Source organism: Poecilia reticulata, linkage group LG17 (genome assembly GCF_000633615.1).
Source record: "Poecilia reticulata strain Guanapo linkage group LG17, Guppy_female_1.0+MT, whole genome shotgun sequence".
NCBI classification, from domain to species: Eukaryota; Metazoa; Chordata; class Actinopteri; order Cyprinodontiformes; family Poeciliidae; genus Poecilia; species Poecilia reticulata.
The window spans coordinates 11,747,963-11,763,306 of record NC_024347.1 but is presented as its reverse complement, the minus strand read 5'-3'; the positions used below and the strand labels follow the sequence as shown (position 1 = coordinate 11,763,306).

Genomic DNA, 15,344 nt, shown 5'->3' with positions numbered 1-15,344 from the left:
ATGATGCTGTGTGTTTTTTTGTTTTTTTTGTGATCTCTAACAAACACTCTGACTTCAAAGAACGGCTAGATTTATACTGAGATTAAATTACACACAAGTCGAATCTATTTACAAATTTCTGGAGGCGAGTGATTGCTCTGGATTTTATTTAGATATACCAGAATGCAGGGAGTTGAATACAAATGCCTGCCATGCACACACACACACACACACACACACACACACACACACACACACACACACACAAAAATCCTTCTGCTTCCAATTTATGTCCTACTTTATCCTGTTCTGCCACATAAAATCCCAATAAAACGCAGCAAGATTTTTTGGGATCATATTTCAATTATGATCAAAGAAAAATKAACAAATATTAAGGAGACCAAACAGTTTACTGGTGATATGCATCACATCTTTCTTTGTCTGTTTTATTAAGGAACCAGTTGGGAGACAGTAATAGTGACRGGCAGTATTTCTACTTCACCAATTGTTCGGTAGCCACAAAGAAAACGGATATAAAAACAAAACAACAATTCACATTCTTAAAAAAAAAAAAAAAGCAAAGACATGCATTGAATTCAAGCGATATGTGCAAAAAATATGCCTAGAGTAACTTTTGACAGTGTTTTGTTTCAGACCGTCCTTATGGCAAACTTACTGGGCTTGCTTCCTCTCGTGGATGCTGCGCCGCTGCGTTTACAGTGATGGATGCAGCATCAGCTAACTAGCATGATTTCATTAATGAACACCAATATCTCCTGCCTCCTCTGCAGATACAAGGACGTCATATCTGTGTAGTGAAAAGTCAATACTGCTGTGGTTTGAGGTATGCTTACAGACCAAAGCTGTGCACTGGCAGCAGCAGCATTTTAGGATTTTCAGCTTTACAGTTTTCGTCAAAATGCAGCTGATATTTCACTGAAATTCTTAGATATGCAAGTAAAACAGAGTCTGTGTCAAATACGTCTGTAAATGATACGTTTTCACTTTTTGTTTCCAGGAATTTCAAATGACCGCCTTTGTGAAATGCAGCACATATCTGCATGTGATGTAAATGAGCCAGGGGAAGTTGAGTTATTTTACTTTAAAAGTACAAAAAAACCCCAAAAGGATTCAAGTTTCTGAGTTTGCCTTTTTTTTTCATTTTTTGTTTCAGTTTCTGTTGTTTATGAACTTTTAAAAACTAAAGTTCCTGAACGCGGTTTTAAGAGTTACAGTCAAATACGTGCGTTCGTTAGTGCTTATAAGACAACCTTGATATTGGGCATTAGAGGAGCCAAATTGACGTCAAGTCAAAAAAGGCTGATTTTTTTCCCCCTCTATTTTCAGTAGCTTTCAAGTAACCAATAAATACCATTACATAGTTAAAAACATGCAAACCTGAAAATGTGTTCTTCCGTTGTCTGTTAATTATTTGCTAAGACAACCAGACAAAGGAGGATATTTTTATAAATAAAAAAAAGAAGCTAAAAACGTATAAAAAGCAGAATTAGACTTATTGTTTTAGTCCTTACCCTACAGTAGATAATGCCCGTTTCTAAATAGCTACAAGTAGTTCAGTCATGATAACACGGGTTGAAGCAGTGAAGAGATGAGCATGCAGGACTGTTGGGAATGAGTGAGTTTATGAGTACTGATAGAAGGGCTGTTCRTCTGGTCTGAAGCCGTACGCCGTGGCTGGTCGTCCTGTCAAAGAGCCGGCCTGGTCAAAGACATCACTGACGTCCCTGAAGCAGAAAGACAAACAAGGAGTTTTAATAAGAAGGAATGAGCAGATGAATGAGCTTGTCCTATTTATTTAGGCTAAAGAAAACACAKTAAGCCCAAAATGATTCAGTTTTGAAATTTAAAGCCCATTAGAAAACTGGAATCTACTTTTGTAATAATTAGACCCTAGAGCAGAATGATATTTGAAAAATCCAAAAATCAACAAACATGCTAGCATTAGCATGTTACTGATGACTGAATTCTACGCAATGTAAACTTATATTGACGACCTCACCCTGAGCCAACTCGCTAAAAATCGCTCCAAACTCCAACCCAAAGTTGGCAACTCTGAATTTTATCATCGCAGTGGACTACACTGCTCTCCACTCGCTGATATGAAAAACACCAATAACTAAAACAGGGRGCGTGTTGACCATGTTCTGCCCGGACTGTTCGTGTTTGTAAGACGGCAGAGRGAGCCCCCTCCTGGTGATTGCCAACTCACACGCCATGGTGCGAGTCTCCATTCTGAGGCTGCAGGTCGCTGAAGAAATCCGGGCTAACTGAGCCGTCTCCTGGAGTTATTCCATCTGAACAGGTTCGACGGGAGCAAAAATGATTCAGTCAAGCTGCAGGTTGTATCGCTTTTACTGCAGAGTATCTTATTCGACATGCATTATTCTCTGCAAAGCGCATACCTGCGCTGTAGAACAGATCCGTCCTGTCGTTGTCGTTGTCGTAGAGGTACGGTTCGGCCTCGTCGACCTGGCGACTCTCGACCATCTCCAGCCACTGGTTGTTGTGGAAACGAAATTTCTCTGATTGGATCTTATACCCCCACTCCGAGTCATACTCCTGGTGGATGAAGAAAACATATTAAATACTAACGGATTTTTTTTTATTCTTTATTTAAAAATGTACACGCAAATATGGGTCAGATTTCCTAAGATATTTCCCCGGGCCAGACATCGTCTTTGGCCGATAAAAGGCGCGCAATACTGCAACACACTCGCTTAAACACAGAGGGTTAGCGTTTTGGATGTGATGCTAAAATAAATATTTGTCAGTTAAAAAGGGGTTAAATTTACAGTTTTCAATTATTTTTACATGTCAGTGTCGATAAAGACACGCTGCACGTGTCAAGCTAGCTAGTGTCACTACCCAAGAGATAAARCATCGTGGGTTTCCCACACCACCAAGTGTTGACTTCATGATTCATACTGTTGAAGGAATTTTCGTTTGTTTTTTTTTTTTATATAGGATTTTCTGAAGGTTAGCAAAATATATGGGTTTCTTTTCAGGAATTTCTACCAAACGGAAACCAGATGCGGCCTGCAGGTCGCCGTCTGAAGAGGTCCGACTTACAGCAACRATGTCGAGAGTGTTGTCACACACTTTCCTAATCTCTGCGTTCTTGTCATGCATCAGGTCAATCAGGTAAGCTGGAGCCTCTACAGGAAAGGTTAAGGGAAAAACAACAAAGGTCCGCATCTTCTCAAATAATAATAATATTAAAAAAAAAAAACCGTCAAAGCATTTCGGTTTGTTGTCGATAATTATCGTTAGGATACGAGTGTCTTTAATGATGACGTCTCGAGTCGCTTGGTGAAACACCATCTGGTAGAAGACGTACACGATCTGACACACAAACTCATCGTCCTCCTGGCGAGCTGCAAAAAAACACACGATCATAAGAGTCAGTTAAATATTTTTGTAATGTAAAAAAAAAACTACAATAAAAGTAAGCCATAACAACCTAGTTGCATAGGTTTGCACGCTAGTACATTTATACTTTACTAAATTAGCAGAAAATATAGATTTCTTGGATTCCTCTTGTCATCAGTTACAGTGTTTCATGTCAATCATTTTCAAAGTTCAGCCATCCTAATTAGCTTTTTGCTTTAATTAAAGCCAGTTTGCAGAGAAATTATAAAAGATCAAAACAATCTAATAATTCACAGCAATCAGTGAGAAGAAGAGAACAAAGTGATGTTGCAAAACAAAACGCTGCTCTGACAAAGAGATTAGTATAAGGTGCAAAAACGTCTGATTGATGATCTTTAACCATTCACTGTATATCCCGCGTGYTTGTATTTACCATTGAGCAGCTCAATAAGGGCAGGGATGATGCCTGATTTGGCCAACATGACAGCGCAGGCGTCATCTATGGAAACCGTCCCGATCATTATGACCACCTCCAGGATGAGGTCGTCCTCTGCCGAACCTGAAACGCAAAGTAGCATGGGAGGTTCTCAACTCAACACAAAATCAATTCATAAAACAAAATAGAAACAAAACAAAGAGATATTTAGATTTTTATGATCCCAAAAATTCAGTTTTGGAGACAATTATAAAAAAAAAAAAAAAAAAGTTTTTAATGTTTAAATAATATTTTATGACCTGCACTATGACAGGTAAGCCTGTTAACTTGACTAGCAGACTGTTCATAAAGACCTACAAAAGGCCATTTCTGAACAAGCTTGTAGTTCGCACAATGCTGGATGTAAGCAGTTTAGTGGAAGGTTAGCTGGAAGGAAAAAGTGTGCACAAGCAAAAGCAACAACTGCAGCCTTCGAAGGATTGTGTTCAAGTTGGAAGAAAATTTACAAGCTAGACTGCAGCTGTAGTSACATTTCCATCAATAGAAATAAAAACGATAATGTCCAAGAACAACTCCTGCATCATTTTAGTACCTGGTTTAAGTTTGTCCTTGAGAAAAGGCACCAAGTTGTACTCCTTCAGCACCAACTCCCAGTCCAGGTCAGGGATAGTCAGGTTGGCCAGCGTGCCCAGACACTCCAGCACCCACTCCTCCTCTTCCTCGGTACGGATCTCTGCCGCCAGGTCGCCGACGTAATCCTGAAAAGGGAAAACGTCCCAACTCGAGAAGATCCTTCACGAAAAGATTTACGCCATCAGCCGTGAGAAGTGGCGATTTTGTTTTCTCACAACGTACGCCAAAACTTACAATGAACAGCGGCTTGGTTGGGCCGTCGTGCTGGGAGATGTTTCTGATCATCTTCATCAGAAGGCAGTCTTTTGTTTTCAGAGCTCTCTTCATCAACATCTTCAGCCCGTTTCCTTCAAAACGCAGAACAAAACCGGTCCGAACGGGCCTCTCCTCCACAAGTCGCCTCCGCAGATAAAAGACGAAACGCTCCTGCTGAACGTGACTTACCTTCACACATGAGCTGTGCGTTCCTTTTGTTGGCAGCCAAGTTGATGCAGATGGAGATGAGCTCCGCCTCGATTTCCTCTCCGCCGTGGTCGTACAGCATCTGCATCAGCTACATCCGGACGCAAACACACAGAAACTTAGCTTATTCCAATTAGAGAGAGTCCGTCGCTTCACAGGTAAACGGAGGCCACTGTACCTGAGGTATGCAGTCGGTGTAAACAAACATGCCTTTGAAGCGGTCGTCCATGCTGACGTGGTACAGGATGCGCATCACCACCTGCCGATTGCTCTCATCACCTGCGCGACGAAGGGAACACGGTTTGGACTCCGAGCGCAGCTCACCGTACTGCGGACGGCTGCAGATCGAGTCGGTCGTTACCCAGCAGCGACGTCAGTTTGGGCAAGAGCCCGACTTCCACCATCTTGGCTCTGAGTCCCGAGTCGAAAGAGAGGTTGAGCAGCAAGCGGAGAGTCAGGTTTAGCAAATCCTCGTGCTCACAGGGAACCAGACGCGCCAGGCGCTCCACGGTGTCGAGCTCAGCCTGCGAAAAAGAAACGCGAGCAGTTTAGCACTTCTTGTATTCAAATCMTAAAGATATGTTTTAAAAAATATGGTGTAAAAACGATCAAAAATATGTAGGAGTATAAAGGCAAAAACAATCACAAAAACTCATTTCAAGAGGGCACCGTTGGGAAAATTCAGGTTTAAGTGCGACGTGCAAACTGCATAAGCCGACAAAGCAGTAGCGGTGAACATGACGGATCTGTTCTACAGTGCAGGCCCGGGCTCACCATGTCATTCTTGTTCTCCAGGAAGATGGACAGCTTTTTCAGAAACGAAACCACCAGCACCAACAACTCCTCGTCGTCACGCTCGAGAACTCGGACCAGCAGCCCCACGATGTTCTTATTCCTCATCTTCAGCTCCGTCCTCGTGTCTTCAGCGAGATTCAGCAGGAGGTAGAGAGATACTGGCAGGTGGGAGGGAAAGAAGAAAATGAGCAGGGGAAAAAAAAAAAAAAAGCAAACTGGCCAAATGCTGATGAATGAGATAGCCTCCTTTCATGTCAATTTTAAGCTAATCATATTGTGAACCTTTCCATAGTTTGTCACTTTAAAAGGATGAATTGTTATGTGTTATTTCATGTGGCAGAGCAACACAAAGCAGTGCAAACTTGCAAAGGGAATGTAAAATACTGGTTTTCAAACTTTTTTACAAACAAAAATGCTACAAAAGCGGCGTCCGTTTCCTGCAACTGCAGCCGGAAGTCTTTTGAGGCAAGTCTCCTCCAGGTTTGCCAAAGTAAATTCTGATTTTTTTTGCTCATTCTTTTTATTTTCATATATTTAAAAATTAGCATTTTTTTTTCTATTTTCAGCTGTACCCAAACTTGTGTTGCTCTGTCACATAAAACTGTAAACAAACGCATTGGAGTTTGTGGCTGGAACAAAGCAAAATGTGAAAAAAATAAAAACAAAACTACGAAAACTTTCGCTGTACATCAACACACTTCTCACGTCAACAGTAAAGAAAACGGTGATCTTAATGATTTTATTTAACCTCTGAGAAGCTGCTCCTGCTTAGCCAAAAGGCCGTGGTATTTCCTCAGAGCTTTGTCCTGGTCTCTTCTTAGAGAGCCGTTTTCCGGTGCTGACTCACGTAAAAAAAAAAAAGCCCACATTAAGGAACAAAGTGTCACATAAGCCAAACAGACCACACAAGAGAGGACACAGACCGCTCAAACTGTCGCGGTGAATGATYGCGTTAGAAAAAATAAAGGATATAAGCCTTGCTTTTCTTGCGCAGCTCCTCGCGCCACACGTCGTACCTCTTCAGCTCGTGTTCCACCACGCTCATGCACAACGCCCCGATTTTATAGTGACTCACCACGGCGTGAAACTGAGAGAAACTGCAGCACAAGACGCGGCGAGGTCAAACGGTGCTGGTCGGACGTACTCTAGGAAAATGTCTAAGCTTGCGTTTAGGGTTACCTGGAGAAGCAGAAGAAGATGTAAATGATGATGGTTGCCAAGTCGACACTCTGCTTCCAGTCCTCCCTCAGAACTCGGGCCAGAGCTCCCAGAGCGGCTTCTGTAGCGACACAAGGCCACGTTCATGCTAAACAACCTCATGTTTTCTACCACAAAAAAAAGAAAAAGTGGCAGCACAATTATGGAAATTCCCAGTAAGAAAAACACTAATATTTTCCTTTTTGGACTTAACTTTAGTTCATTTATTCAGTTTAGGAAGAAAATTATTGTTTTTAATAAAAGCATGGATGTAACAATTATTAGCATCCTTAATAATTTCTCTAAGATAAACTCAAAAGAAAGATGTTCGTAATTTATTACAAACTTTGTCTTTTGTTCAGAATGATTAGAAATATTTAATCGGTAATCAACATTTTCCTGTTTTCTTGTGGCATGAATATGACACAACGGCACATTTCCCTTAGCAATTCAAYGTGGGAAAGGCAAGAGAAAATATCATTCAAGAAAACGGCAGCTTGAATAAGCCGACCCAAATCAACAGTCATTTATAGTAAGTCTGACTCGACCTGTGAGCAAGACGGTACTGGAGGAGGGGGGGGAAAAAAAGAAATCTAAAAATAACTGAAGCTAAAGGGGACATCCTYGGGTAACCATGTCTCCATAACAACGGTTTGGTARGATGATAATGTACCGTTGTGTAACAGCTCCTCCAGGTTGTCGGGGTTGCGGGCGAGCTGCAAAATCAGAGCAGAGCCTCTGATCTTCTCTGGGATGCCTTCGTAGAGCAGCTCAACATACTCTTCTATTCTGGTTATACTGGCCTCCTCGTTTAACTAGACACAAATAAAAAAAGAAGAGAAACCAACAGACTTAGAAAGTTTTATAAGAAAACATTAAAAGCACTTTTCTAGAGCGCAATCATTTACAGAAGCACTGACACATTTAGTAAACGTTAATGTTGCTGTACCTCCATTCCTTCAAACGGTGTCAGGTCTTTGGGCTTCACTGCTCTTTTCTCTTTCTTCTCCACTGATGAGGGGTGGGAAGGGGGGGGGGAGGGAAATGTGAGAACCATACTATATCTAATGTCATTCAGTGCAACACTGAAACGGATGCATAAATTGATCGCCAGAGCAGGAGGAGAGCACTAGTGTCCGTCTCACCTTTCCCGTCCACTGGGGAGGATTTCCTGTTCTGCAGGTAGTAGAGCAGCTGCTCCACCTGGGGCAAACGGGACATGGGGATGAGCTTACACTCCTCCACCACTTTCCTGGCCAAAGCTGCCACATCTGTAGTGGGAGAGAGGCTTTTCACACGGACACTGCAGGGGGGGGAAAGAGGAGAAAGTGGAGGTTGGCAGAGAAAAGACCGAAGTAAACACTTATGTGAAGAATCTATTGATCTTAGGCTTTWATTGGCCTGTGCTGATTTTTCCGGTGTTCTTTAAGCTCGGACCAGCTATAAGTTCTATTTCGGACAGTTTGAATTTTCTTTGAAGGAATTAAAATGGGGCTGCACAGTGGCGCAGAGCTGCACAGTGGCGCAGTTGGTAGAGCTGTTGCCTTGCAGCAAGAAGGTTCTGGGTTTGATTCCCGGCCTGGGGTCTTTCTGCATGGAGTTTGCATGTTCTCCCTGTGCATGCGTGGGTTTTCTCCAGGTACTCCGGTTTCCTCCCACAGTCAAAAAACATGACTGTGAGGTTAATTGGCTTCTCCAAATTGCCCCTAGGTGTGAGTGTGTGTGCATGGTTGTGTGTCCTGTGTGTCTCTGTGTTGCACTGCGACAGACTGGCGACCTGTCCAGGGTGTACCCTGCCTCTCGCCCGAAACGTTAGCTGGAGATGGGCACCAGCACCCCTCCCAACCCCACTAAGGGACAAGGGTGCAAGAAAATGGATGGATGGCTAAATGACTACCGGCACATGTAAAATTCAATTAAACGTTCTGTGACGTATGAGCAAAAACCAGAAAATGTCCTGCAAGATCCTTGCTGATCATTTTCATTTGAATACATCTCACGACACCAAATAAGACAGCAAATAACGGACTGTTATTGCTGAAAACCAGATGCTCTCTCACATTTTCTGTCCCTCCTTGCGTTCCCCCAACATCGGACCTCCGTCTTCTCCCAGAATGGACGCTTCCACCTCATAGTGGACCACCAGGGCCTTCTCTGTGGGGTGGACGTCCAAACTGCCTGCAGTCACTTTGCTGCGGGTGATAATGAACAAAYAACTCATGTTTTAAACATYGTGAAATCAGTTTACGGAYGAAAGATATTAAACAGAGCAGTTAGTACACGTTCTGATAAGTTTCCAAGCTGTAAAGAAAGCAGCAATGAGATTTATTTATAGCATTTTTGGTTTATTTCAGGCAACAGAGTTGATAGCTCTGTTGCTGTGGGGCGGGAAACATTTCAGATTTATTTTAGTCTTGCAATTATTACTTTAACAGAAAGATACACATTTGAAAAAATACTGTAACACAAAAAAAATATCCATCTTGGTATGACACCAGTAGATACAAAAACTCCCCAACGTAAGTGGCAAAGTTTGAGTCAGATAAATGAATTCATTCCCTTCGTACCTTAATTAACAATTTATGATGATGAACACTATTAAAGATTTTGGATGTGTCCATTAATCACATGAAAATCTGCTTTTTCCCCCCTGTCTTATGTGTTTACTTACATTTTTCTTCTAGACATGCATACATAGATCGATAATTTAATATTTAATGTCATGTTCTCTAAGAATCTGCCTAAAGTAATGTTTTATTTTTATCCAWCAGCCAAGACCATCTCAGCTCCCACAGGGAGACACACCCAGACACAGCAGCATTCAATGGATGGCTAAATGACAAAACATTCGAGCTACATATTAACAATTAGCTGAACTCAGTGCATTAATTAACTATGACGTAAGSACACATAGACACAATTTATTAGCTTTTCAGTTAGCCGTTTTTTCACTGAAGCTTTTAGCTAGCTTAGCTCTGACCCAGATTTAATTGACCAGGCATTTCCTCAATACCAGACCGGTTTACAAAATGTGATTAAAACTGCATTACACGATATAACACTGGATGGTATTTTCAGAAGGCTTTTACAGAGCTGGTGTTTACATTGTATATTATATAAAGCCGATCCTTGAACTAATTTGAACGGAAAAGCTAATGTTTTACATTGGCTGACCAGCAGCGCTTGCACAGACGAGCTGTTGATGAGAGGAAACTCTGTGGAAACAGAATTCATCCTGGGTAAAACATGTTTCAAGTACGTCCCTAAAAAGATGGATTTATTTTATGCCGAATGACAACAATGGTTAAATTACAACAGCTATCCGTAAAATGCACGGAAACGTAACCAAGCAGACAACGAAGCAAAACTAAGAAGAAAAAAAGAACCCTTCACACAAAACTAKCCTACTTCAGGTACGTTTAATCGATGGTTACAGTTGCTATATATCTTCGAAGAAAACAGATTATTGATCACATTATGTTGACATTAAAAAACGATTAAAATCAGTCATTTTTGAGTTCTACTGCTACTTACCGTTTGAGGTACCGCGCGTCATCCTGCATTTTCTCCCACTTTATAGTTTTAAGTTTTTAATTATTGCAATAGTTTGATCACATATGATATATTCCCTAATAAATCACGACTTCATCAACCCGACCGCTGCCCACTGATGCCGCTGTCAACAGAGAAAAATACCTTCGTCTTCTTCTGTTTAAATTTGACGATGAAGAAACGATACCGCCACCTACTGCGGAGGAGGCAGCATAGCAGGAGTGCTGAATAAACAAGTATAGGAATGAATCAACTCATTGTATCCTTCAAGTCCTTTTTCTTAAAATGCTAACTTGCAGTTAATAAATAGGGTTAAATTTAACATATTTTCTCGCCTTTTATCTTCTTGACAAATATCAAAATTATTTCTTGTTCTAATCTGCAGTCACAACTAGAAAAAAAAAACTACCACACAAGCAAAAATAATTGAAAATCTTTTTATTGTGGTATAACGATGGGACTTTTATATGCCTCACACCCTCAAGTTTACATCTAGGTGCTTCTAAATTCAGTCAGATTTTGCAGGGTGCTGCTGGATATTTACTATTATGTGTTTAATATATTTATACTTTATTCCCCAGCTCTGATTTTCTTCMCCTCTACACTCCTGTATGCTCCTCTTCTTGTTTTTTTCTCTTTCTCAGGTTTCCATCCCACCCGCTTCCCTTCTTTTGCTTTAACAGGATTTACTTTTTTTCTCTCCTTTACTCCACTTCCCCCGCATCATCTTCATCATCAGCACATGCGCTGAACTCCTTTTCAGGTAGGAGGCCGTATTCATTGAGAAATCCTTCCACATCTGTCGCAAAGAACTCCTCATTGAGGTTTTTGGTGACGGCCAAGAAATTTCCCAGTAATTCACCAGCCTTGTAAACCAGCAGAGTGGGAAGAACCTGGATACACAAACAAGGATATGCGAAGTGGGTTAACAGATTTGAGTATTTATGGTTTATCAACATGTCATAGTTTGTGGGTGAGAGAATTGTAATTGTAAGGTGGAAATGGATGGATTATTTTCAACATTTTCTACCAGTAATAACGTGAACAGCATGGCACACATTTGTATTCAGGTCACYTTTAACGTGATTCTCCTACATACAASCAGTTGTTTTCAGATTTATCTTAATAATCTCAAAATTACTGCAGATATTCTGGCAAAGGCCTGAAACTAAAATAAAATGTTTTGGTCAACATACAAAAGCACTATATGTGGTAGAAAAACAAGCACTACACATTACACTGAACACACCATCAGCAGGACAACAACCCTAAACAAATATACTAACAACTACAAATGAATGATTTRCATCAAATCATACTGATACACTAGAATGGCCCAGTCAAAGTCCAGACCTTACTCTAGTTGATGAAATCGATGTTTACAGATGTTTCAATCTCAATGAGTTCAAGATGCTTTAGAAATAAAAACAGGTAGAAATTTCAATCTGTAGATGTGAAAGGTGGTAGAGACATAGCCCAAAAGATTTGAATACAAATCACTGTTTTGATTTTTAAATGTTAAGTATGATTCCACTTTACAAACAYGACAAACAATGTGTGGGGCTATCTTAGAAAATCCCAAATAAACTAYATTGAAGTTTGTTGTAACTTGGACGGAATTGAAAAATGTCAAGGGGGACAGATTTGGACTCAGCATGAAGCGGCACTTTTAGCTAATGCCACTTTCCATTTGGAGGTTATTGTAGCAATCTAAGCTATTCTTCTTAGTATTATTTGTTGTTGTTTCTTTGAAATCAGTGTACTGACCTCAGAAGAGAAGCGTTCTGCAGCCCCTGTTGCCACGGCGTCAATGCGACAGAACTTGACGGTGGGGTACTCGGAAGACAGACAGTCCAGACAGGAGTTCATCTGCTCACAGCCTGCCAAAGGACACGTAACCGCTTGTGGTTGGATTTCATAGGCGCTATGCTGATAAAGCAAACTGTGTTCTTAATGAGCTTCCTGAAAACACTAACCTTTGACACCATGCTGGTAGATGTGGACCACAACCAGGGTCAAACGATGCTCCTTCTCTATCACCTCCAGGAAGGCTTCTCCGCTCTCCAGCTCATGGACGCATTCAAACTTGGGACCAAAGCTGAGGCGCTCGTGCATTTCCTGCATGCACTGTTTCCTGTAGCGCTTCAGGCAACGCTCATCCTCCTCTTGGATCAGCTCGTACTCCTGCGCGCTCATCTGAAGATGAAGACGTGTATCATTTGCAGTGGAATTCATTCGATGTGAGCATCTGAGGCTTAGTGGGATACCTTTCTGTTCWGCCTCTCCTTGTCGTCGTCTCGAGGATTAGACATCTGTCTCAGCAGCTCCCGCTTTTTTTGAGGGACAGTCTGATCCACACTGTCCAGTTTGTATCTCCGCCAGTCGTTGATTACACCTTTTGGGCCTGGAGGCACGCAAATACATAGATCCACAAACATGACTTCTAACACACAAGAAAAACCTAAAATATTTTCACTTCTTTAGATATGCGCAGACTTTAATTTGGAGTTCAAATTTCAAAGCTTATTTCAAAACTCATTCAGAGGGAACAGCAGCCTGTGTCAAAGTGAGAAGTATAAATAGATGTACAAAAAGCGACTGCAAAATTCAAGCATTAATGGAGTTACGTTTTTATGCACAGCTGTGCAGGTCTTTAGTGCTTATCTGGTATTTCTCTGACCTGTGTGATTTGCGGGTAGCTCTTCTTCTTCTTCTTGGAGAGACGACATCCTTCAAGTGGCCTGCAATAAACAAAACAATTAAAAACCTGGTCCGTACCACATGCTAACCACTTCACAACGATTAAACACAAACACAAGCAACAAAAATATAAATAAGACTATTTTTTTGTCAGTGTATTAATTATTGAAACAGATTTTTATTGTATTTTCCCATCTTTGATTCCTTTTTTCTCTTAATTTATGTATAATCAGCATAATTTTCCACTTCAGCTGCRTAATTCATCGCTAATTTAGGCTTGCTTAAATCTGCAAAATAGAAACTGGGCTTGATGATTAATCCTGTTATGAAAATTGTTATTTTCTATCTACTTTTTGTGCTATGATAATTCATATTTTATGTTTTTAATAAAATTTCCACGAGGATGTCTATGCAAATACAAGCAATAACATAAAGTAAAATAGGGGTTAGGGTTATTTTAGGGTAAGGCTAAAATAAAGTAAAGCTAACGATCAACCTTGAACATATAGAGTATTTCTTCTGTCATGATGCACAAACCAATGCAATCAGACATCCTGTTGTCACAAGCAGTTACCATGAACCAGGCTGAGTTATGCTTATCAGATTAGACTGAGATTACCAGTATGACATGCACACATTCTGAGGACATCTTCTTATGCATGTGCGTGTATGTGCTATGACGTGTTTGTATTTTCATATGAAGATCAATTTGTTGTGTTGCTGCGACCTCAAATGAATCCATTAGAAACCAGTGACAGAAATATTTTATTCAATTAGATTGTCCTTGTTTTTGAGTTCATTTAAGAAGCACATTTGAAACAGTGTGAGTTCTTCCTGCTCACAAAATATTGACTAATTTAAGAGACTGTATCGTTTTTTAATGCCTCCTTAATGACTAAACATCATTATAAAATTCTTCCCTGCACATGCTCTTTATTTGTAAACATTCCAAAAATAACTTGCATCAGTAACACATTTTTTTAAACTGACTGTAGAGTCAGTACTAGTGTTCCAGCCACTCAAAACTGAATCTCTTCACATGCACAAAAGTAGACGCATAGAAAGATGTTGATTCAGCTGAGCTGTTGATGACTACTGAGTCCTAATCTGCGCCAGTCAGAAAACCGGTAAAGCCCATTAGTTTGAAGGATACAATATATATGCATTTTATCATGTGCAAGTGAAAGAAGAAACATTTCTTCTATGCAAGAAATGACTGATGCACAGCAGCTTGATAGCAAAATAAACCCTGCAAAGAAACTTAACGAAAGTGATTTTTTATTTATTTTTTTGCTGAATATAACGTTATGAATATAAGTGACGGTGCTAATAGTTTAAAACAAAACCTGCAGCACAATTTTTAAAACAGGAATATAGTTCTAATATGACTTACTTTGTATTATTGGTCTCGGTCTGTTGAGTCAGTTTCTTTTCTCCTCTCAGTCCAAGTATTTACTGGTCAGTCGATGTGCAGGAATGAGGGGAACAACAAGCTGGTGAGAGGGTGGGGACAGAGATGAGTGAATAAGCTTTCTCTTCCCCGTCATCTTCATCATCCCTGTCACTTTAACATACAGTCTAATATGATTAGGTATAATACATGCAGGTGCAGTTTTATGGACTCATGATCTAACCCCAATGAAAGAGTAAAATACTAACATCTGGAAAAGCAATGGCTATTAAGCATCTGTGATCATTGATAGTGGGTGTTAATGAGTTATAGACTGATCTACTTTGCAGAGTTGTTTTAATTTAGTCATTTTGGAAGGTTTTCAAACAGGAACTGTGTGGACTTTGACAAAGGTTTAAGGGACAAACTTCAGCTAAAGTCCTTGACAGACAAAATTGTGTCTTCTTCAGATAAAGATGTTTATCTTTTCTAGATTGTGAATCATTTACAAGTCAATGTTGCCTTCATGGAAAGTGTTTTTTTTTTTTTTTAAGTTTTGAACCTGTCAAAAATGTTTCTGCACCTTACTTTGTACTGGTGTACGTGAGAGAAAACATTGGGCACCCCATGTGTGGTCCACATAGTGTGTATAAAAACAAGAAAGTAATAATAATCTTTAATATTAATAAGTATTGAATTGTTGAAAAATGCCAATTGTCTTGACCCAAGGCAAAGCAAATTAAGCAGCCGCTTAAAGCCCCGGGGCCACTTAGGTGCCCCCTCAGTGGAGCTGATGTATATATATATATA

The 15,344-nt window shown here is 40.4% G+C and overlaps 2 protein-coding genes across 2 annotated transcripts; both read right to left on the bottom strand.

The window, feature by feature from the left end:
- Positions 1-409: 409 nt before the first annotated feature.
- On the bottom strand, positions 410-10,455 carry LOC103479309 (kinesin-associated protein 3-like). The gene is made up of 20 exons (XM_008433671.2): positions 10,427-10,455; positions 8,953-9,084; positions 8,038-8,195; positions 7,842-7,903; positions 7,566-7,707; positions 6,875-6,974; positions 6,668-6,792; positions 6,444-6,542; positions 5,675-5,853; positions 5,262-5,424; positions 5,079-5,179; positions 4,883-4,991; positions 4,673-4,785; positions 4,398-4,563; positions 3,803-3,928; positions 3,276-3,374; positions 3,070-3,155; positions 2,403-2,559; positions 2,210-2,294; positions 410-1,724 (listed from the first exon to the last, which is right to left on the bottom strand). The coding sequence occupies exons 1-20, from the start codon at positions 10,453-10,455 to the stop codon at positions 1,622-1,624; spliced, it is 2,334 nt and encodes a 777-aa protein (XP_008431893.1). The 3' UTR covers positions 410-1,621.
- Positions 10,456-10,865: 410 nt separating this feature from the next.
- Positions 10,866-14,660, bottom strand: pdca (phosducin a). Its single transcript, XM_008433672.2, has 6 exons — positions 14,538-14,660; positions 13,125-13,185; positions 12,712-12,848; positions 12,421-12,640; positions 12,212-12,324; positions 10,866-11,337 (listed from the first exon to the last, which is right to left on the bottom strand). The coding sequence occupies exons 2-6, from the start codon at positions 13,171-13,173 to the stop codon at positions 11,149-11,151; spliced, it is 708 nt and encodes a 235-aa protein (XP_008431894.1). The 5' UTR covers positions 13,174-13,185; positions 14,538-14,660; the 3' UTR covers positions 10,866-11,148.
- Between the last annotated feature and the right edge of the window lie 684 nt (positions 14,661-15,344).